The sequence below is a fragment of the Phoxinus phoxinus genome (genome assembly GCF_949152265.1).
Source record: "Phoxinus phoxinus genome assembly, chromosome: 4".
Classification (NCBI taxonomy): domain Eukaryota; kingdom Metazoa; phylum Chordata; class Actinopteri; order Cypriniformes; family Leuciscidae; genus Phoxinus; species Phoxinus phoxinus.
Window position 1 is genome coordinate 21,485,297 of NC_136879.1, and position 25,078 is coordinate 21,510,374.

The window sequence follows — 25,078 nt, forward strand, 5'->3', positions numbered from 1 at the left end:
TTGGTTAAATGCCTGAAATGAGATCTGTGGTGAACACAAGCTCAAGATATTTTCATGTTTTATTCTATGACATAACATACATCAGGAAAACTTCCTTGAGACTTTATAAAGCTTTAACTTGTCTTGACAAAACGATTTCTAATAGTTAATTGGGGCTACAGAGGTGTTCGGGGACATTAAACATCAGCACGGCGAACATGACGTTAAAGTCATGTGATCACAATGTCGTTTGTTTATAGACTACAATCCAAATAATCCAAAAGCAAATGGAAAAACCAAAGGACAGGGTGATGCTAACTTCTGGGTTGGCCTACAAAAATATGTCATCACTCTATAGTTTATTATAGTATATTACAATATGCAAGTAATAGTATTCAATTCCGTTTACAAAGTTGCTTGTGTAATGAACATAGTAAGCGATGAATATTGTAAATGAAGAGGAAAGATGTTTTACACATTACCTATGCTTAAAGTTGACATCTCTTTATTTTTTCACTCAATCTTTTCGTCTTTCATACAATCAATCCCATTTTCTTTGTATTTTCCATTGCATTTCTTTCTTAATCTCTCTGTCCTCACAGGGGATCCATTAGCAGTCACATTCATCACGTCTTTCACTGGCTCTGAAGACATTAGGGAAATTGCTTTACTAACAGATGAAAGCTTTTCAATTATTTCAGCTGGCAAGAGTATCTCAATGCGTATCTGTATCGTCCATATAGATGTGTGTGCAGCTATATCGTCTGACACTTATGGCCGTATGAATTGAAGGTGACATCAGACTATGTCATCAGTGTGTGTGTGTGTTTGTGTGTGTGTGCAATGACTGAAGCCTTATGCTAATAAAAGTCATGAGCTACTTCAGTTCATTTCAGTTCATGCAGCATTGCAACTAGGGCTGCAACATGTCCCGTATAATACAGAATCTCTCAATTCAGATTTTTTCTCTCCTCATAATTGCAAGTTTATATTTCATGCTTCCGAGTTTAACTCATCGCAATCTGACTTTATGTCTTGCAATTCTGAGATTTATATATATCAACTTGTGATTGCAAGAAAAAAGGTAGAATTGTGAGATAGCCTATAAAAGCAATTCCGTTTTTTATTTTTTTATTTTTTTATGATTCAAATAATTGACATTCTTTTAACGATTCTCATACGTCCATTTTCCGTTACTGAATTTACAGCACGGAACAGTCCAACTCCTGAACGAATGACTCTTATGAGCCGATTCTTTTTAGTGAATCAGAAACATACCGTACAATATAGTGAACAGTTAAAATAATATTTTTTTTCATAAAAGAAAATGAGAGTGTCCCTCCTATCCTCTGCTGACGTTGGTAATGTTAGCTTATTTTTAATTATGGACTCACATTGCTCCTCAAAAACCTTATTTACCATACTTTATCTATCTGGAAACACACACACACACACACACACACGCACGCACGCACGCACACACACACGCTCTGTTGTCTGGCCACGTCTGTTGAAATCCCATTAGTCTGTGGTGTCCTGCTCCATTAGTCTACATTTAATTAGTGTCCACTGTCATTAGTGTTGGCCGCTAATGCTAAGACGGCGACAAATTTATCATATTTACTTATTAACATGCACACGGTCAGTGCCTGGATATAGTCTGCTTAAACACTCATCTGTCCATAAGTGTGTGTGTGTGAATGTGAGTCCATTAGCGGAGGGAATTTTTAGGTGTGTGTTGGCAGGAATGTGTTCTTGTCAGTGTTCACAGGGTCAGATTGTTCTACAAGGCTCCTCAGCTAACAGCAGCCAACATAGAAACTTGTTCACCTCATTCAGTTAGAGTGAAATGCCAGGCCAAATACCTTTTGGCACTCAGAGGCAATGGACATAAACAACACCACTGAAACAAGGCTAAAAGGCACAGCAGGAGAGAGCCAAACAAGAGACAGGTTGTAGTTTATCTCCAAGGTCCTTTTTAAGAATCTAAAGATCAGCAGCCGACTGCACCAAACCTCTTGGGTTAAGACGCACTTTATCAATCATTTGTTTAGAATTACAACTAAGGTGCTTTTTTAGCTTAAGTCTAAAGTCAAGTCACCTTTATTTATAGCGCTTTTTACAATACAGATTGTTTAAAGGAGGTTTACAGTGATAACAGGAAAATAATGCAACATGGGTTGTTTCGGCTGTACAGAAGATCTAGAAGAAAATAGCGTCATAGTCCAGCTTATGTAGGTTCAGTAATGGTAAATTTCTGTTGTAAAAAAGTTATTAATTTAGTTCATTTATATAGCCGCACTGGAGAAAACAGTGATGTCATCGTCCAGCTCAGGTCAGGTCATATCAATAATATTGTTAAAGATTAAGTGTCCCCAACTAAGCAAGCCAAAGGCAACAAAGGCGAAAGCGGCAAGGAACCAAAACTCCATCAGGTGACAGAAGGGAGAAAAAAATCCTCGGGAGAAACCAGGCTCAGTCGGGGGGCCAGTTCTCTTCTAGCCAACGAACAAACAGTGTATGGTCATGATTCAGGCAGCATTACAGCTCAGAAGTCAGATTGGCTTTGATTAGGCATTTGTTGCATTTAGGACCAGAGGTCGGGAGAAACAGAGGACTTAAAGTCACACTGTGAGATATAAAGTTGTAAAAGTGAGATATAAAAAGTCCCATTGCAAGATATAAAGTCACTTTATGAGATATAAAGTCCATATTACGAAAAGTCTCTTGTTTGTCCTGAGCAGTTAAACTGCCCAATGTTCTTCAGAAAAACCCTTCAGGTCCTGCAAAATCTTCAGTTTTCCAGCATCTTTTGCATATTTGATATATTTTTTATAGTTGTGTTTGTGTCCCTCAATTGTCCTCATTGTGAAAAGATGGATCTCAAAATCATACAGTCACTGCTAGAAAGGGTTCAAATGTGCAAAAGATGCTGGAAAACTGAAGAATTTTTTGGACATGAAGGAAATTTGGGGAAAACATTGGGCAGTTTAACTGCTCAGGACAAACAAGGGACTCAAGAGCAACCATCACAAAACAAAACAAAAAACAGTTGTGGATCATCCAGGTAACGACACACACTATTAAGAATCAAGGGTACATATACTTTTGAACAGGGTCATTTTTTGTCTTATGGACTATATGTAAACTTCTTTTATGTAAAATACCTTATTCAGGACAGTATAATGATGTCATACAGAATATATGGAAGTGACAGAATCCATGATGCCATAGAGGAAGAATAGAAGGAATAGAAAAAAGCGATGTCATAAAAGAGCTCTGAAACTTCCAGAATTAAATTTTCATAATGGAAACTATAATACTATGCATGTCAGTATTTGGTTGCACTGGAGCCAGTTTGTCGCTGTTTAATGGCACATTCTTGGAAGATCCTGATCAGAGTTTCTTCTCAATCATATGGTTTCAGCCTGACTGTGAACCTGATCTGCCACTATGGGCACAATGTAAGCACTTCTGTGCCTCTAAATTATGATAATGTATGCCAACCTCTGAGCTATAATGATGAGGAAATATATTAAATGCGTGGGATCATTATTAGTATATGCTAATGTAACCTTAGAGTATGTGAAGTTACTCAGACGCTTACATTTTAGAAACTATTAAGCTATTCAGTGCTGCAGGGAAAACACTGTTGCATTTAAATACTGCATACATTAAGACATAACAGTAGATTGCTGTCTGTTAAGGCATATTTAGAGCTATTTATGGGCACTGAAGGGCATGATAAAAACAAACTCATATTACATTTAAATTAGCCTGATCCTTAAGACAAGCGTGAAGTTTAAGACTGACTTGGCAGCTTTTGATATGAGATCTGTAGAGATGAAGAAAGAAGGCTTATTCAATCAATGGATAATATTTTTCTTTACGAACCTGGGTTTTCATTTTTTTTAATATATTAAAATAAATAGCTGGCTCCTGAAAACATATCTAAATCAGATTAAAAACAGATCTGAAAAACTTTAGATTGTTTAAAAGTGACAGAAAAGAAATGTATAATGTTATTTCTTAAATGCTGTTCTTTTGAACTTATTATCATTTAAGAATCCTTAAAAATTAATCATGGTTTCTAACAAAAATATGAAGCAGCAAAATGATTAATGTTTTTATTGTTAATAATAAGAAATGTTTTTTGAGCACCAATCACATGATTTCTGAAGGATCATGTGACACTGAAGTCTGTTGTAATGATGCTGAAAATCCAGCTTTACCATCATGATACATTTTAAAATATATAAAAATAGAAAACTGCTCTTTTAAATTGTAATATTTCACAATATTATGGTTTTAATGTATAGAATAAATGCAGCCTTGGTGAGCCTAAGAGACTAAAATAACAAAATATATATTCAAAGTTTCAAGCTAGGACATCTGCAAGGATTTTGACTGAATCTGAATGTATCAGAAATGGACGAGTGACCTCAGATCATGATCTCGAATGTGGCTCACATCCGTGTATCTTAGCCGAGTGATGTTGAGCTGTGAATAGATACTGGTGTGTTTTGGATCACAGTGACAGATTCTTCACTATCTCTCTGTCTTTTCTTTCTCTGTGTGTCAGGCAAACACACATATACACACACTAATGCCGGCAGCCTGTTAATCTCACACACCTCCACACTCTGTCAGGCACGAAGCCCGAGTCACAGATCCGTGGAAGACATACTGACAGGAGGTGCCCGTGTGTGTTTGTGTCTCTCTGCTGGACTGGGTAGCGGAAAATTGACTGTGATGGACAGGCTGACCAGATTCAGTGTGTGTGTGTGTGTGTGTGTTTTTGTGTACCTGTGCAGTGTATACTGATATTGAAGTGAGATTTGACTTTTATTACAGTATGTAAAGAATATGAAATTGTAAGTGTGTGTATTTGTGTGCATGTGTTGAGAGGGTTCAACATGATAGCTTTGACTCGTTAATATGTTAAGTGTTTTTGCAGAATTCATTTAATCATGATTTGAAAGGCTCATGAGAAAGCCATTGAACAACCCTTACAATCCGGCGACCTTCGCAATCAACAGTGAGCTTGATTTGAAGAGGCTCAGTTTGGTGTGGAAGAATCTGGGTCATTTTCTCTCTCTCTCTCTCTGTCCTGTGCACTATAAGCACGTTCAATAGTCTGTGCGTAGGTTGATCGCTCAATTTTTAATCTCCGAGCGAGCTCAAACACACAGACACACCTGGGGTGATGGAAGTGGACTGTGGAAATAGGACATGAAAGGAGTCCTCCACACAGAATAAATAACAGTCTGGAAAAAAGTCCTTAGCTGCAGCTCTCAAGACGATTACACACGCTCTTTAAACCCAATCAGGCTTTGCTCTATGAGACAACATCCCTCACTTTGAAGTTGTTACTGATATGGACAATCGCCTCCAGATATCTCACAGTTAACCCTAACATGTGTGGATCTAATTAATTAAAGGCTTTAGTACTTTTCTTGGTTGCTACTGGGGATACACTTATATAAAAATTCTGACCTATGTTAATAAGTTGACAATTATTGAATTATTCATATACAAGTTCAATACATGTTAAGCTCAATCGACAGCTCATTTACCTCCATTGTAAGTTTCTCACTGTAACCCAGATTCATAGTTTTTTTTTTTTAAGAAAAGGAGGGAGAAATTGAAATTAATCGTTGTGGTTATCATCTTTACAAGGTAGGTGTAATAAAAATATGTAAAAGTTGGGGGAAATGCACAATTAAAGGTATCCTATTATACTGTTTCTAAAATCAACCAATTCAAAAATCTCAGTAACCACTATATGCTACCAATATATTCTGTATATATCAATGTATTATTTAATTAATATTACCCAGCTGGTAAACTGTTGCTGCTAACATGCTTCAATATTTTAATTTTAATTGAAAGACATACAAGTTGCATTGTTTTTTGTTTTGTTTTTTGGTCAGCAATGCATTAAATTGATCAAAAGTGACATTAAAGACATCTCTCTAATGTTACAAAAGTTTTCTATTTAATACAAATTTCTGTTTAATAAAAAGAAATGTATCATATTTTTTTCACAAAAATATGAAGCAGTACAACTGTTGTAAAACTGATGATCAAATCATCATATTCACTTCGCATTTTTTTTAATCAAATGAATGTAGCCTTGATGAGCATAAAATACCTTCTTTTTTTTTTTGGTAACACATTTTAAGCATTTATAACATTTTGACTCACCATCTGCAGAGTCTTTGTTCTTACGGCTTCCAGAACCTTTCTTCAGCATGTTGCGTCCGGAGGAGAACAAGTTGCTGAGCTCATCTAGAGGACTGGTTGGTGTACGACAGCCTCGACCTCCCGACCCTGAGCTTGAACCCGAAGCAGTGGAGACATTTTGCATGGAGCCCCCGTGCACACTAGAGGAATTCGAGAGCCGCCCGCTTTCACGTGATCCGTGTGCAACTCCGGAAGCGCTGCGAGGAATCGTCCCGGTCATGAGGGCATCGTACGGCGGGGGGCGCTTCAGGGTGAGTGGCGTTAACGCACGACCCATACTGACGGGGGACGGGCAGGCGGAGTGGCTCCGGGGGTACCCGTGTGCCGTGGACGACCCACCGCTTTTGTACAGCGTAGATGTCAAGGGTGGAGCGGAGGACCGTCCTGATGCTGTGATTGTTTGTTGCTCCTTAGTCTCTGCTGACTTCTTCTTATGATGGTGGTGGTGGTGGTGGTGGTGGTGTTTACCGGACACCTGCTGAGCCTCCAGCTGTGGTCCAGGGTCAGCGCTAGTTGGGGATGCACCAGGTTTGACATATCCGACGTTGTCCAACATGGGCAGTTTGGTGACATCCAGGGGAGTAAGAGGAGATTCGTCAGAGTTGGGGGAACACTGGGCTGGTGCAGGTGGGAACACTAGTAGAGGAGGGCGGTGGGAAAGCAGATTCGGGAACGGGGCGGGAATGTCACAGAGTGAACCACGTGGAGTAGTGGGTCGTGTAAGTTCTACCTCCGGCACCAAAGGAGTGGGACACTGCTCCCATCGTGACTGGCCGTGGTCTAAGGATGAAGACAAATCGTCATAAGCAGGATATTTCATCTCCTCATACACACTTTCACCTTGGTCATCCTCTTCATCGCCATTAGCTCCGGCAATTCGACTGAAGTCCCGTAAGATATTCCCCACCATCTCTATATAAACAGGCTCCGCCTCATCGTCAGTGGCAGGGGCGGGGCTTTGATTCTGAGACGCCGACTTCTTTTTGTGTTGTCGCGGCAGAGAGGCAGACTTAACCTTGCTGCAGTGGTTTTGAATGTAAGAATCGTCAAAGGATGTGCTGAGCTGCGTGTTGGGGTTGCGTTTGGGTTTTGGCGGAGGCATGCGACGGTACTCCTCACTGCAGGGGCGGGATTTAGATGCTGTGGGTAAGAGAACGGAAATGTTTAGAAATTTGGATTTAGCATTTCACAGAAAAAAAGAATTACATTAAAAAAAAATCGCTGTTTGGATTTAAATATATCCTATAATATCCTATAATGCCCCTTTCTACAATATGTAAAATAAGTCTCTGATGTCTCCACAGTGCGTATGGGAAGGTTTAGCTCAAAATACCCCACAGATCATTTTTTTATAGCATGTTAAAATTGTCACTTTTTGAGGGTGAATGCAAATGAGCTGCTGCTCCCGGCCTCCTTTCAAAAAGAGGGCGGAGCTTCAAGGGCTCCTGCTATCAGCTCCAATTACCTCACGCATGTTTCTGAATGGTTAGTTGATGAATTTATGTAGCTAGCTGATGTGAAGTTAACTATCTTCAAGTCATTGATTAGCAGATTCTGTCATGATAATCTATAAATCGCTCGTGTGGGACCTGTTGTAAGATGCCTACAAAGCCAGAGAATATGCGGCATGAAGATAGAACAGGTATGGTTTAGTTTAATTACGGTTATAACTCAAGTTGTCATTTTGCTTTTATAACATGCTATTGCGTTTTTGTTACGTACTATATTGCAATAAATGTGAAAAGAGGAATGCGAGAGCTTGAGCGGACTCCCAAATGTGCTCTACTACAACAACTCTTCCTCTTCACAACATGGCCTCACCCCGTTGTAGTCCCTACCAGCCGTTTGTTGTAGTCCTTAAAAAGCGATATCTGTAAAAGAAAATCTCTCCCTTTGCTTTGAACTTTGAGCGTCGTAACTTTGCAGATGTTGTTTATGCTCAAACAGCAACATTACACACTAACTAAAGTTAGAAAAGTTAAATAATAATCGACCACCCCTTTAAGAATCTATGATTGGATCATTATTGCAGTGATTATTGTTACACACTTGAATTCACACCTCAGAGTCCAGACCTAAAGTTCATTGAAAGTATTTGGGATGTGCTGGAGTAGTGAATTGATCTTGACCCAAAATGTATGTACCCTTGATGTAAATAACATCACATTTATTTCCATCAAGATGTGCATCAATTTTTTTTTCGTACAACTAATATAACGTATAGCAGAAGCATAAAAAGTACTGCAGTATAGTAATACGGTGTTAACAGAGTGTCATTGTGGCCATGGCTTAGCAAAAGGGTAGCAAAGTCAGCGTGTATTAGTTTTAATGTCAGTGCTAACCCCAAAGCCGTATGGGGCTGCACAGGGCCATTACTGTTCTATTGTGCATGTGATGGTTTTTGATGCTTCTGCTCGCACCACGTCCCACCACTGCCCTCTCGGTACAGTCACTAATCCTGAATGTGTGTGGTTATGAACTGAGTTAATAGGCTTCTCCGAGGACTTTTTAGTGAGAATAGAGTTTAACACTCTGCTTGAGACAGGATTAATTATACACAGTTGAGCTACCAGTGCTGAGAAACGAAAGAAGCAGGCCGTGCTCGGTGTGTGTGCAGGCTCCCTAAACACTATTCACTGCCTCCTGCACACTGAGTAGGAGATATCTGCAGAAGTTACATTTTTAGGCTCTAATGACAAAATATACTTGTGTAAATAAATATAGATAAACAGACAAATGGCAATTTATTTATGATATGTATATGTACAGTCTTGACTATGATAAATTGTCTCTCCACGTCATGTGAACGGATATATTAGCGTACATGTATTCCCCATGCTGAATAGCAAGTGCGGTACACTTTGCAGGGCACTCTCGTGTGCTACTGCCAGTAACTGGCGATGTTAGCTTGAAGAGATGCTAGGCTTTGCTTTCCGAATGCGGTGGGAGGAGTTCATGGAATAATCAAACAGGCAGTTTCACACTGGAGGGCGGTGAGGAAGAACTAGAGAAAACTAGGTCATTTTAACTTCATGAATGAATTTCTTCCTTACTAATAATCATCTCAGTGGAAAGCAACTGTTTCAATTTCTCTTTCGCCCTCCCCCTCTTGTTTACTCACTCGCTCATACTCCATCTTTCTGTCATTTCTCCACACATCACCACAGCTGGGCTCAGTGAAGGGCAACTTGACTGACCCGTTTCTTCCAGCAATGGCAGGGCGGTGTGTGTGTGAGTTTGTATTTGAGTCTATTAGTGTGTCTCTTGCCAACAGCAAGCGCAAGTAATAGTTAATGGGTCAGCATGGGAAGTATGCTAATTTTTAATCTTCCATTAAGCTGGCTGAAGCTATAATTACGTCATTCTCTAGAGACTCTGGATCCCTGCGTGTGTGTGTGTGTGTGCGTGTGGATGTCTCTTTGTTATGTAAAGGACATGACAGGGGTTTATATCAGCTTTGTGGATGAACTCTGTGATACACAGATGAAAAGTCAGCAAGAATGACAAAATGATTTAACTTATCATTCAGAGAAAGATCACAGTACCTCACCCAAGTGACAGAAAGGGGACAGAGTGGCTCGCATTCTCTCAACAATTTTACACACAAACTTGTACACCTGGCAAAAACCTCCCATATAATTCTTCTAGTATAAATTTAGTTGATTATCATTTCTGCATAACCCTAAATGGGCGTTCACACTGATAACCATTTACAAAGACAAAGCACAAATCCAGAACTCAATCATTTTCCATAAAAGTTAGACACAAGCAATAGTGATCATTGCAATGCAAAGAGTTTAAATAAAAAACAAATGTAAGATAAAATAAAAAAAGGTTGCAAATAAATTATTTGATCTTGTTTGTTTTAAAGGGCACCTATTATGACATTTAAAATGTTCCTAATGTTGTTTAGGGAGTCCCCAACAACAGTTTTACATGCATGCAATGACAAAAAACACTTTTGTTTTCGTATAATATGCATTTATTTTTACCTGATTTGCTCACCGACTCCCAAATGATTCGTTTAACGACTCGTTTTCCAAACCCCTCCTCTGCGCGACGCTAATCTGCGTTGATTGGTCAGATGACCCAGCAGTGTTTACAGAGATAATACTTATTGTTTAACACGGAGTACAATGATGCTTTTATCAATTAAATTGTATTATAATAATGATTATAGTCCACTGCTTTATAGTTTGTAGTAAAAAACGAAAAATAAGATAAATAATTTAATGTTATGTTAGCGAGCATAGCCCAGAGTTCATATTGTAAAAGCACAATCAGTCTTTGTTTGCATTAGCCCGATGCATAAACATAACGTTTTTACAAAAAAAAAAAATGCAGTTATGTTACAGTTATTACTCTATTCTTTAGACAACTCCGAAAACAACGACAAACACTTCACATATCTCAATACAATTGTCATTGAAGACCTAGAAGCTAAACGGTGCTTACACAACAAACAAAATAATTATTAAGCATGCTACATAAAATATAAAAGCAAAAATTATTAATAACACTTACAGGTTGTGATACGGAGGAGGAAGCTGATGCAAATACACTTGGAACTGAACCTTCCTTCAATATCAGCCGGCTCGCGAATCCAAGTTTGATTGCATTTAAAAAGCAATCGTCTTCAAAATGACGCGAACAAAGCACAAGGCTCGGACTATACTTCTGTGGTATAGTGAATTGTAGCCACTTAGTCTTCAAATGCTCCTCCTTGGGCAGATGAAAAAAGTTTGCTTTTGAGCCGCACTTCAGAACACAGCGTCTCGTCGCCATGATGTTTTCCCTGCTGGCCTTGGAGCGCAATAAGTGGGCGTATCGTATTCAAATAACTTGACAAGTTGACGTCATCTAGTCAGAGAAAAAGCTTCGGTCTTCTAACGATTCATAAAAATGACTCAGAGTCGACTCTCACTTTTGAAAGACAATAACTTTATATACGGTGCACTTTCATATTTCAAACTTTGCAGGATGTTTTTGTTCACTTAGATCTATGTTACACACTACATGAAAGGTAAATTTCAAAATTCCATAATAGGTGCCCTTTAAATAAAAGAAAGTAAGTTTCTTTTATTATATTATATACTTATTGTGAGATAGAATGTCACAAATATGAGTAATAAAGTTACGACTCCCAGAGATCTAATTACAATTCTGAGATACAAAATTGTAATGATGAGAAATTTATTCGCAATTGTGAATTATAGTCATATTGAGAAACACAAAATCGCAATTATTGTATTTTATTTATTTATTTTTATCAGAGGTGGACATTTATGGAGTCCTGCACACAACATGCGGGGGGGAAACAAGCTATCATCGTCGTGAATTAAGAATTTGTTCCAACGACTTATTTTTTCCCCTAATTTTAGGTGAATGGTTGGCAAGATTTAACTCAAATGATGAAACAAATGAATAAAACATGGCCATGTTGGTCTATGTACACTGAAAAACATTTGGTGTAGGATTTCCTTTGAAACAATCTTCACTCATAAATTGGTAGTCGTCACAATCCTCATTCACCAGACCACCTCAGCATACTACGTTTCCCATAATCCTCTCTGGCTACCACCTGTGCACACTCAACAATCACTACACCTGTCTGCCATCAGTATACATTTTTACTGTATACATTTCTGATAAATTTTTCCCCCGACATGTTGTGCAGGCCTCTGTAAAGGTCTCTGTAAAAAAGTTAAAGATTCAGTGTTTCAGATTTTTTTTAGTTAGTAATGATATTTTAACGAAAATATCAAAATATGTTTGGAAAAATAGTACAGATATTGTTTCGAAAATTATTAGGTCTCAATTTTTATGGATGGTGCCGATGCCCCCTGCAGCAGATGGCATAAAAATCATTATGTCTATGGAAAGTCCCCATAAAACATGGAAACCTGTGTGTGTGTGTGTGTGTGTTATAAGTGAATTTGATGACTGTGACACGGCAAAATATAGGGCACTGTGTTCCCGAGGACAGCAGGTGCGTGCTGTACCTTCCTATCACAGCACATCCATCTCTCTCTCTCTCTCTCTCTCTCTCTCTCTCTCTCTCTCTCTCTCTCTCTCTCTCTCTCTCTGAAGCAGAAACCTTCTCATGATGTTGTTTCCCATCAGAGGATGTAGCAAATGCTCCATATCTTATCTAGTATTACACCGCTGATTTAATATAGATGTTTATCTGTGTTTGTATGTGTGCGATAATGCACTTATATTGATTTCCCTCTAAATTAGAGGTGAAATAGTCTCGCCAATGAGATATGCATCACAGATATACGCCTATAGGGACGCCAGATGCCACATGTCATTAAGTTTAATACGATGCTGTTTAAAGAACACTGGTTATGATTTATTAAGGTTTTGCATGTATGTCACTAGCTCTGTCTCTCTTTCAGTGCTATATATAGGGCATGCATGTTCCCGTGACACTAGGTCAGCATAACACTCACTAACATACACATGCAAGCCATCACACATGCTCACGTTCACAGGGATCTAATGGAGGGAGAAATAGGAATATAATCAGAGGTATGTAGAGTACCACATTTAAAAAAATATATGGTACTACTACTACATTTCCATGTTTTTGGACGTGTATCAAATAATACCATGGTAGATATCAAAGTACCATGGTTTTAATGAGATATAATCAGATGTACTGAATGTAGATGGTATTGCCACTTTTTGTATGTACTGTTATACCATGTTTTTTGGATGGTAAGTCCATAGTATACTTTGAAGTACAGCATTGTAGTCAATCAGTATTATGGTATATATCAAAGTACCATGGTTTTACCATCTACTACCATGGTATCACCATAGTTTGAGTAGAAAAAGGAAATACAGATGGAGAGAGAATTTTCTATAATGCTGTGTTGTTTGGACATATGCCATGTTAATGACTGTATTGAAAATGTATGTAAAAATACCATGTATATGAATATGGTGTTCATTCAGTACTGTGGTATTTATCAAAGCACAATGATTTTACTATCATGGCAAAACCATGGTATTTTTTGTATTAGGAATCATATGGAGAGTCTATAAAAAGAGGTTTATATAATCAGATATACGTAGAGTACCACGTATAACCATTTTTTCCCGTACATGTACCATGGTTATACCATGTTTTTTAGACATCTAACATGGTAATTCCATTGTATTTGAAATACCTTGTATATATCATTGGATATGAGTGTGGTAGTCAATCAGTATGATATATATATATATATATATATATATATATATATATATATATATATATATATATATATATATATATAAAAGTACCCTGGTATATATATATACCATATATATTATATATATATATATATAAAAGTACCCTGGTTTTATCATCTAATGCCTTCATTGTATGCCTTCATGCCTAATGCCTTCATTGTACCATGGTATCGTCACAGTAAAAGTAGAAAAAGGAGAGACAGATGGAGAGAGAATTTTCTATAGCATGAAAAGTAAACAGGATGTAGAAAAGAGGGCAGGTCTATGAGAAAGGGAATACATAAGTGAGATAAAGGACAGGATAGTAATGAGCAAAACAAGAAATGGTGCCAAAGTGGGGTGTGAAATGAAGGCACGAGAGTAAAGGAGGGATGAGGGGGAGTGTAGCGTGGGAGCTCAGGGGAGAGAGAGAGAGAGAGAGAGAGAGAGAGAGAGAGAGAGAGAGAGAGAGAGAGAGAGAGAGAGAGAGAGAAGGAGGGGAGAAGTTGAGCTTTGAGGAATAATCTTTGGCCCCTTGGTGTGGTGGAAATACCACAGAGCCTCAAGCTAATGCGTCAAACTCAAAAACACTATCTCTGTATACATCATTACTCGGATACCAAGACATTATGATCCTATATGAATTTAAATGCATGCTCTGGGCACGATATTAAAGCAGAAAAGAGAACAAAATGTATTGCGAAAAAAGAGGTTATCATCATATTCATCAGCATTTTTGAATGATTTATGAAGGATCATGTGACACTGAAGACTGGAGTAAAAATTCAGCTTTGCATCGCAGGAATAATTGCATTTTAAATCGTATTTTGTTACTTATATATTTTGATCAAATAAATGCAGCCTTGATGATAATAAGAGACTTGCTCTTCCTGACTGTGCACTTTTAACCAGTAGTGTATATTAGTATACTACACAACGAGGCTGCTTATGTTTGAGGTTGAACACTGAAAAGGATGATGTGCTGTATCTAGTACAGTGAGGTTGGCTGCGTTTCAAATTTCACCGCAAAGAGCCGGTTGATGTTTTTAGGGTTAATGTACTCTAAATGAGGTTTCTGAACATTGTAAAATGAGGTCAAGTGCTCGAGTGGGGTTAGGTATGTTGTAATGTGTGCTTCTGCTTTGAATTTGAAAGAAAAGCACTTCGAAAGCTCAGCTCTCTGAGTGAGATCAGTAAAGATCAAGTTAAGGGTTAGGGGAAGGGTAATGTGTGTGGAAATGAGTGTGTGTGGAATAGTAAAGTCCGTTGGGGGATTTGTTCACTGTATAATATAAAACAGCCTACACCAGCACATTTAGTTTAAAGGGTGTGTGTGAAAATTGTGTCTGCATAAGCTTATAATAGAACTATGTGTATGCATGATTTGTTCCACCAGTGGAACATTATATCACTTCAATTTGTGTGTGTGTGTGTCGTGTTTGCGCATCACGACTCAAGTCTCCTGCTTGTCGACCTTGTAGCCGTGAACTTGTTTATAAAAGGCATCATCTGTGTTTTGGTTGATTCTGTCTGAAGCTGTCGCCGCCGGTAAAACACTTAGGCCCGGACTGTTGCCCATGGCAACGGTTGCCCCTGTTCATATGACACTGCAGCCAGCGAGCAACCAATGAGAGCGTTTTGCCGACTCAGGGTGACCAGTCAGAGGAGGAGAAAGAGTTGATGTCACTTGTTCTTAGAAAGACACTTGAGAGTATTCATAGGTGTCTATGATGTTAAGAGCCATTTTCTGTTATGTAATAAAGACTGCACTGACTCATTACAGTGTACAAGTGTGCATCAAGCCCTTCTCAAAGCAAGTCAGTCCACTCGACGGACACTTGCTATTTTTCTGCCATTAACTGTCATTGTCACTAAGAAGAGCACTTATAAACACACACACACACACACACACACACACACACACACACACACACACACACACACACACACACACACACACACACACACACACACACACACACACACACACACACACACACACACACACACACACACACACACACACACACACACACACACACCAAACCCTCTTCCTCTCTGCTGTCCACATCATGCAGAAGATGTGGTTATAGCCTAATAATCTGACAAGGTAATATGTATATATTTGTATCAGATTTTAAATGGCATTTTATAAAAGTGACAGTGAAGACTTTTAGATTTGTTACCAAAAATGTAGTTTAAATGCTGACCTTTTGAAGCTTCTATTCATCAAAGTAGTGTCTGCTGAAAATTCAGCTGTGCCATCACAGGAATAACTTATATTTTAGAAAACAATTATTTTAAATTGCAATATTTTACAATGTTGCTGAATTTTCAGCAGACACTTTGATGAATAGAAGCTTCAAAAGGTCAGCATTTAAACTACATTTTTGGTAACAAATCTAAAAGTCTTCACTGTCACTTTTATAAAATTCCATGTAAAATCTGATACAAATATATACATTTTACCTTGTCAGATTAGGCTATAAAACGATTTTTTTTTGTTCTGCTTTTTTTATTTATAATAAAGCTTGACATAAAGCAAAAAACAAGATTTCCTTTACTACTGTTAACAAGTTGAATGATTTCTTTGTTTCATCCTTACAGTCTGTAGGTGTACGGTGCATTTCTTTGTTTGTATGCATATGCATAATGCATATATGTTCATATAGTATAAAATATGTACCATCCTGTCTATCTCTTCTGTGTGATGTGGACAGCAGAGAGGAAGAGGGTTTGGTGTGTGTGTGTGTGTGCGTTTGTGCATGTGTGTGTGCGTTTGTGCATGTGTGTGTGTGTGTGTGTGTGTGTGTGTGTGTGTGTGTGTAGCTCTGCATGTGTAATGACCCATGAGAATAAGGCATGCATGAAAAAGATGGCAGAACAGAGGGGATTTGCATATAACTGTAAAGTGATATAGAGAGAATAAAGATGCAACTTTTTTCAGTCTTGTAATGCATGTTTTTTGTTAAGAAAAAAAAATGCATGTTGATTTTAGTAATCTTTCACAATAAAAACGTATAACTAAAACAGAAAATATATATCAAAATAGAAAACAATGATTTTAAATGGTACTAATCACAATAATATTTCACAATTTTACTGCGATGTTTATATGGATGATGTGCTTATATTATAGGAATATTAAGCAGCATAGCAATTTTTTTAACATTGAAAATATGACAAATGTTTCTTGAGGAACAAATCAGCATATTAGAATGATTTCTGAAGGATCATGTGACATCATGAGGAATATTTGCCATCACAGGAATACATAAAATATATATACAAATAAATATATACAAATAGAAAAAAGTTATATTAAATTACAATAATATTTCACAAAATAAAACTTTAAAATGTCATTTTATATTGTCATATTTCACAGTATTACTGTGATGTTAATATGGTCGATGTGCTTATATAATTGAGAGGGGAAAAGTGTGTGTTTGTGTGTGTGTGTGTATGTGTGTGTGTGTGTGTGTGTGGGGGGGGGGGGGGTGGCATATATGCATTGCATTATGAATTGCATTCGGACACATTTCCAAACGCAAAATCAACAGTAGCTATAGAAACATTAGGGTCAGATTTACTAAACAGGGCAAATTGACGAGCGCAAGCCTATAGTAAATCACCTTGCGTGATTCATTTAAATACTCTCCTCCCATAAATTTTGCAATTGAAAGGGAAACTCATACGCAATAAGGTCAGCCGCAAAAATAACCCTGTCCTGCCTTTTCTGCGCTAAATTTACACTGCGAGTCTTTAGTAAATCCTGACAGCAGATTTTTAACACCAAAAGAGGGTTTGCGCTGGTGCAAGCTGTCAGTAAATATGGCCTTTAGTGTTAACATATTACATACACATATTTACCATCACATTTGTCTGTTTCCTTCCCGCTCTTCCCCGTGCTGAGCCCAGTGTTGACGGTCTCGGAGGAAGTGCTGAGTTTGGTGTTGGGATCTCGTCTGGGTTTGGGCGGGGGCTGTTTTCGTGAGGTGGGACTCCCCTCCTCCTCGCCCCCTCCCACCGAGTGCAGAGACTGTGAGCGCACGGTGAAGCCCAGGCCGCAGGGAGGAGGAACGCGGTCCTGAGGGGCCGGCATCGTCATGAAGCCCATACGAAAGTGTTTGCCTGCGTATCCCCCTCCTTCTGTCGCACGGGCCACATCCTCGCCAATCCTGAAGAGAGATTGAATTGATTTGAGCATTTCATAAAGTATTACATTTGCAACCAGCCATGGCTCCGTCCATCTATAAACCTTTGACCGCATATATACTTGCTGAAACCTATGGATTTCAGCATCCATCAGACCAACACTCCAGAATAGAGAAAATGTTTTCGTTTCTTGCTTGATCGAAAATGACCGAACACCAGTACAGATGTTAGTATTCTGTACTAATCCAACATTCATTAATGTGAATAAAGAATACAGCACACAAACAAACATGAACAAAGTACAGGTCAGAGCATTGGTGCTGAGATTTAGGACCTGAAAAATCCTCATGCAAATGAAATTGAGAATGTATAGGCTATGTGTTGTGGTCTATTAAACTATACTATACTATACACTATATACTATACACTATACTATACTATACACTATACTATACTATACACTATACTATACATTTTTACACCACCGTTCAAAAGTTTGGGGTAAGTTTTCTTTAAATAAATTAACTTTTGTTCAGCAAGGAGACCTTAAATTGATCAACAGTGACAATAAACACAGATTGAAATAAAAGATTTCTATTTTTTAAATACATTTTGTTCTTTTGAACATTCATCAAAGAATCGTGAATTATTAAGTGGCTGGCATATCTATTTTCAGCATCAAATCATCATATTAGAGTGATTTCTGAAGGATCATGTGACACTGAAGACTGGAGTAATGATGCTGAAAACTCAACTTTGTCATCACAGGAATAAATTACATTTTAAAATATATTAAAGTAGAAAACAGTTATTTTAAATCGTAATAATATTTCACAATATTACTGACTTTACTGTATTTTTAATGAAATAAATGCAGTCTTGGTGAGCATCAGAGATAAGAAAATCTTACCTATCGTATTGAGTACGGAGCCCCTAAAGGGACGTGGTGGTGGAAAAAATGTAGGATGGGAGACATTTTTTTGGGGGAAATCTTTTGCGCTCCCTCGAGAAACTTTGCGTTCCCACGTAACCTAGACAACGAGCTCCAACCCACTTATCCTCAAAACAAGCTTTATAATATAAAATTGTCTCTAAACAGATTGAGAGACAAGTCCGAATAAGAGGCCGTCTGCAAAGTGCAAATCCAAAAACCCTTCTGCACATTTTATATTATTAAACATATTCAATAGCTTCATCGTGACACACTGTACTGTCACCAAATGCAGTTCACACATCACTTCTATCCTGCTGGTTATACTACTTAGTTTGATAAAAATTCATTATTTTTATGATTATTTATTATGAAACAAAATCAACAACTTCACCCTTTTTAGAAAAAATATTCAATAACTTCACACTGTTATACAGTGTAATGGCATCAAATTATAATTATTATGCGTATTACTTCCAAAACGAAGTGTTGTAGCCTATTTACATTAGAGCAGTGATGTGTGAACTAAATTTGGTGTGTTACAGTGAAGTTATTGAATATTTTTCATAATATAAAATGTGCAAAAGCAGTGTAGTATGGCAAGTGGGATACCATTGATGTGTAAACTGAATTGACCTATGGCTAAGCCACGCCCCCTCCACTCACTCGGACAAACAGTCAACATTCGGTGACAGGCGCTATGGCAGCTGTCATAGTAGGAGACATTTCACAGGAGGCAATTGATAATTTTTGGAGACAGAAAGATTATATATCATCTCGAAGTCACCAAAAGGGCCTTAACTATGCATTGGAGGGTTATATTAATAATTTTATTGTTGAGAAGGTCGATGAAAAGCTTCAGCTCCTGGCAAAAATTTACAGGTCACAGTATAAACGCGATAAACTTTAAAAAAAACACACACACAAAAAACACAAAGTTCCCCAGTTGTTTTGGTAGAAAGTTGTCTAAAATGTTGTGCTTCAATATGTAATTAATGGTTCATGATCAAATTAAATATGTACAGGTCTAAGTTGCATAACGTTACGTTTCCAGGACAAGCCTTTTCTTTACCAAGAGTAGCTCTCCGTTAGTTTGGTGCTACAGTATTTACATGAATCATTCAGCACAACATTGCTAACATTTGTTATCGAACTCACAACAGGTTTTACGTGGGAACGACGCCCCACCACCACGTCCCTTTAGGGGCTCCGTAGTCTACAAATGTGGCGTATTAAATGTAAGAATGTTACTGAGGAAAGGCGAATTCACTTCATCCATCTATCTGTTCCCTCATAACTTCATGAATCTATCTTGCCTAAAAGTCATTTCTGCATAATCCAATTCAGAGCAATTTGGCTGGATTTTAAGATGATTTCTGCGCCGAATATCCCATAAAAATTGAGTTACTTTCATCTGTCTGTTCACGAGAAAGTGTGTGAGAGTGAGAGAGAGAGAGAGAGAGAGAGAGAGAGAGAGAGAGAGAGAGAGAGAGAGAGAGAGAAAAGGGGGCAGTCAGTTCAATAGCTGTCTCTCAAATTTTCTCTCTCTCTCTCTGAGGAAAACTAATCATACTAAAGGGCAGACAGGATTTATTTACTCACGTTGGCTTTAAGTAACCATTCACTCACTCACTCACTCACTCACTCACACACACACACACACACACACACACACACACACACACACTGCGAGTGTGTAATCAGAGGGGAGGGTGTGGTGGCTCATAAAGAATGATTGAGAGTCTGTCTGCCAACTTCACTGCACCAGCGTCCCTCATCTCTCCACATCCTCTCTCTCTCTCTCCTTCTCTATTTACATCCTTTCATTCATGTGTTGTCATCTGTCTTGCCTTTCTTGTACAGTCTGCAATTTTTCCCTCCCTCTCAGTTGTCACACTTCTCAGTCTTGAGTGGCCATTTGTAGTCACGCCTTTTTTTCCCCGTATCTCTTTCACATTACATTAAAATGCTGATTATGCCGATTAATGTGATGAAACAATTAACATTGCATGAAAAAAAAAAAAAAACGAATTGAGGCTTCAGTTGAAAGACTACGCCAGCAAACATAGTCTCATATCTTCTCATTTTTTTCTTTGTCCACCACTATTACACACTCAAAATGTTTTTTTTTTTAATGAATTAATACGTTTTATTCATGCCTTATATTGATCAAAAGTGACAGTACAGACCTTTATAATATTACTAAATATTTTGATTTCAAATAAATGCATGTCATAAAAAATGGTTTCTACAAAAATATTAAGAAGCTCAACTATTTGCAACATTAATAATAATAATAATAATATAAATGTTTCTTGAGCAGAAAATGTACATATTAGAATGGTCAGCACTGGCTTGATGATGAATGAATGATTTCTGAAGGATCATGTGACACTGAAGACTGGAGTAATGATGCTGAAAATGCAGCTTTAACAGCAATTACATTCTGATATAGTCAAATAGTAGATGGTTATTTTAAATTGAAATAATATTTCACAATATTACTGTCTAAATTAAAAGTACCAATGCAAAACTTTTGAACGGTGGTCTACACTAGTCTGCCATTTTGTATTTCAGAAAGAGACTAAAAATCAAGTATGTCGTCCTTCAAACCCCCCTGTAAAGCCTTCACATTCCTCCCTCAGAAAAATATGCTGCATCATTTCAGTAGACTAGCTCATTATGGTGACTCGATCACCTCACTGATGGATGTTCACATTAGCACTAGTGCTTACAACACCAGCTTAGACCAGCATGAACTCAGTATGTTAGTCCAGGCTAGTTTATAACGGTGCTTGTCTGTGTGTGTATGAGTGTGAGGTTGTGTGGAGCAAATGTCCCCACGAGGTAAAACCAGAAATCACTTAAATTGTGGGAAGCAGCTAATGAAAGATAGCTTAATAAACATAATGTCTTAATGAAAATGCTGAAAGGTTTGTGTGAGGGATTAAGGGTAGGGTTAGGGGATATCAAATATCATCCACTCAGTATAATTCAATAGATGGAGTTATATGGAAAGTCCATGTGTGTGTATGTGAAGTGTTAAAGATTTTTGCATGCTACAATGAACATGAAATATGATGAAATATTGTACACACATACATTCATCTGATCTATTAACAGTATTGACGGTTTAGTATCTTTCTGTTTCAAATACAAACTAGTCTCAATGGACGCAGAGAGAAGCAGGTGTGGCTGAAGCCGCTCTGTATGCTGTGTGTGTGTGTGTGTGCAGTAGTGTGTTATGTTTGTATTGATCAGAGCTCAGTAAATAAACTTCTGTCTTCTGTCCAGCGGTTCACAGCCATCAGCCCCGCTCTAATACATCAACCTCTCATCCTCTCATCCTTGTCTCCAATCTTTATCCTGCAATATTTTATCCTGAGTCATTTTAAAATATTTTTGTCAGCCTCTCTCTTTCTTTTCCATCCCTTTCACCTTTTTGGTCTTGTCTTTTCATCCAGATAGCTCTCTAAAGTAATGACTGTTTTCCTCTCTCATCCTTCTACCAAGGTAATGCATCAAAGTGACCTTTTCTTGACCTTTACTAATATGTCTATGCCTATGTTATTGATCTGAGGATGTCAGTGTATTGTTTCCTCAAAGACTGTAGCATTTTTCCATTTGTTTTTGCTGTTGATGTTTACGTCAGGTCATAGGGACACTGTTTATGACAGTGTAGACGATACCATTGACTGCGGTTTGCGTTAGACACTAAATTGCTTTCAGGGCTTCTGGCTGCTGCTATGGCAACCATGTCAAAACTATTTCCAGGCAATTTATTGAACATGAATTGTCATTAATATCTGGAAAGCTGTGTTAGACAGTTCACCCTCTCTATAATACAGTAAAGATGTGTACACACACACACACACACACACACACACACACACACACACACACACACACACACACACACACACACACACACACACACACACACACACACACACACACACACTACTACTACTACTACTACTACTACTACTATGATGAATCTAGCAACTGTCAAGAAATGTCCAGGTTATTATCCCAAAATAAAAAAATATAAGAAATGATATTTTAAAATTATATAAGGACGACTTACTTGAGCTAGACGTTTCTCAGTGATACGCTACTCAGTTTGTCGTAAATTATGAGATGTTGCAACTGTAATTCCTCACCAGAGCAGAAAACTGTCTTCTCGACATGTACACAACACAATGCTATAGTGTTTTAGCGCAGGTCAAAGTAGACGTTGTTTGAGGGCAGCCAATGAAGACCATAGCCTATTACTAGCAGAACACTATAGGCTAGTAGTCATAGTACCCAAGCACCAGCGTCACTGGATCTAACCCATGGTGGACAAGACTAACCGCCAGTGTTATGGAGCTAACCGAGGTCAGTGCGAGCGGCGAGTAGGTCTAGTCCAGTGGTCCCGAGTCCAAGTCTGGTGGTCCCGGAAGTCATCCCATTATCCACAGTGCTTCTGGTAGACCGCACCGCTTGTGAACTCTCTTCCTGCCATGTCATGCCCATGGAGGCCATTCACGGACTGTCTATGCCCCATGTCACGGCTAGAGGTTCTTGTCCCACCAGCACCGCCCTGATGGTTTCCATCTCCACTGGCCTCACCACGACCACCTGATCTTCCATGTTTTGGTCCTTCACCCCATCTCCCAGACTTGCCACTGCTCCACGGCCCCATCCTCTTCATGGGCCTGGGCCTCCATTTCTTCCCCCTGGACCTCCTCTGCTCCGCCACCCTCCTGGTGTTTGTTTGGTCGTCTGGAGCAACCCATAGTTTTGGTTTTGTTGATGTTTTGTTAGTTTTTGTTGATGTATTTTATTTCAAATTTCTCTAAGTCATGTTTCTTGTTCATGTCATGTGATTCTCTTGTTCCTCAAGTGATCATGTCATGTGCTGCCCTTAGTTGGTCCATGTGTTATGTTTTCATTGGTTGTTCTAGTCGTGTGGTTCTCTTTTCTGTTTTGTCATTGGCTCATTGTTCATTGCTTTCAGGTCTGTCTTAAGTCATTAGTCGATGTGTGTGTGTGTGTGTGTGTGTGTGTGTGTGTGTGTGCATATATATACATATATATAGCCCTCATATTGCTATTGTCTGGTGTCTAGCTTTGTTTCTGTATCTGCTGTTTTGTGACTTAATGTTTGTTCAAGTTTAGTTCAGTCAAGTTAAGTCAAGTCTTTGTTTATTTTGCATTTGTTTTGATCAAGTTTTGTTTAATAAATCTGAGCATAAGCATCAGTTCAACTCCAGTGGATTCATTACCTTTATTATTATTTTGAGTTTACAAAAGGAACATTTTCATTACTTCATTACAGTAATGATATAACAATTGTTAATGTTATGAAAATGAATTCACATTGGAAGAAAGCTTAATTATCCTAAAATTCACTTCATTTTTGTTTAATGTATAATAATATCTTATTTTCAGGGTGAAATATAACCTGGACATTTCTTTGTGAGATTCACCAACCTGTTTTAACCCCACAACAAAGAAAGTTTGCTTGTCTTAATTGAAGTATGGTATAGTAAAACTCATAATACATACTGTATAGTATTTTTAGTATACATAATTGTTTGCTTTAGAGAGAAACATTCATAGATGTATCTATAGAACATTTGTGCAAATACATTCATATTCATTTCCCAATCCAATCATATTCAAACTCATTTTAAGCCTCATCAACATGCACACACTCATATATGAGATTGAGGCGAGTTATAACAGGATTTATGGTATTATGTAGGTCCCTTAAGGTCATCAGATCCAGATATTCCATTGTGTGTCCTTGAATGGGTTTCTCTGTGTGTGTGATAACAGTTGAGTGACACATACAAACCTGCTTTTTGTTGTGTGTTTCAAGGGAGTGTGTGCATGTGTCCTCAGGGGCCAGCAGTCTAAATTTAGAGACGAGGGAGACGAGGACCAAGCCCACTGTTGCCATGGAAACTCACCCCTCTGTCTCCATGGTGACAGACCCTGTTTTTTCCCTCTCCAGTCTAAGGAGGTGTGACTTTAGGCCCTCCCACCGTCAGTGTTTATATGTGTGTGTTTTGATCCTCTTTTATGAGTTATATTAATGAAATTTCATCTACATTCTGTAATCCTGATTGTTTAATCTCACTAAACGCCTCCAAAGAGAGAGACAAAGCACAGATGAACTCGATCGCTCAGTGTGTGTGTGTGTGTGTGTGTCATTGACCTCCTCTCCTCATGAAGAACACCCCACTTACGCCCCATTACTGTTGTAAGAGGACCCAAGCTGTATGAAAAGAGGGCAACCACTCAGACCTCTCAGAGAGATGCTAAAGAGGAGGAAAGAATCTGAGGTTCGATTACAGGGTACAAACAGGAGGAAATGTAGGGTTAAAGGGGAAAATGAGGGGGTTGAGAGGACAAGTTGCTGATAAAGAGCGAGCGGAAGGATAAAAGTGGAATGAAGCAGGCAGCCAGAGTAAAGGAATGTGAAGTGAAAGTCAAGTCAAATTAAATAGCTCTTGCTTCATGATGTTGTTTATAATATCTTAATATCTT

General features: G+C 38.2%; 1 protein-coding gene across 2 annotated transcripts in view; it reads right to left on the reverse strand.

Moving 5' to 3' along the window:
• Positions 1–25,078, reverse strand: part of nyap2a (neuronal tyrosine-phosphorylated phosphoinositide-3-kinase adaptor 2a) — a 53,485-nt gene that overhangs the window by 5,406 nt on the left and 23,001 nt on the right. For both annotated transcript variants that reach the window (XM_079610658.1, XM_079610657.1), the window contains 2 exons: positions 17,323–17,630; positions 6,187–7,365 (listed from right to left, as the gene is read on the reverse strand). In XM_079610658.1, coding sequence (XP_079466784.1) covers positions 6,187–7,365; positions 17,323–17,630 — 1,487 coding nt within the window. The remainder of the gene's footprint in view (positions 1–6,186; positions 7,366–17,322; positions 17,631–25,078) is intronic.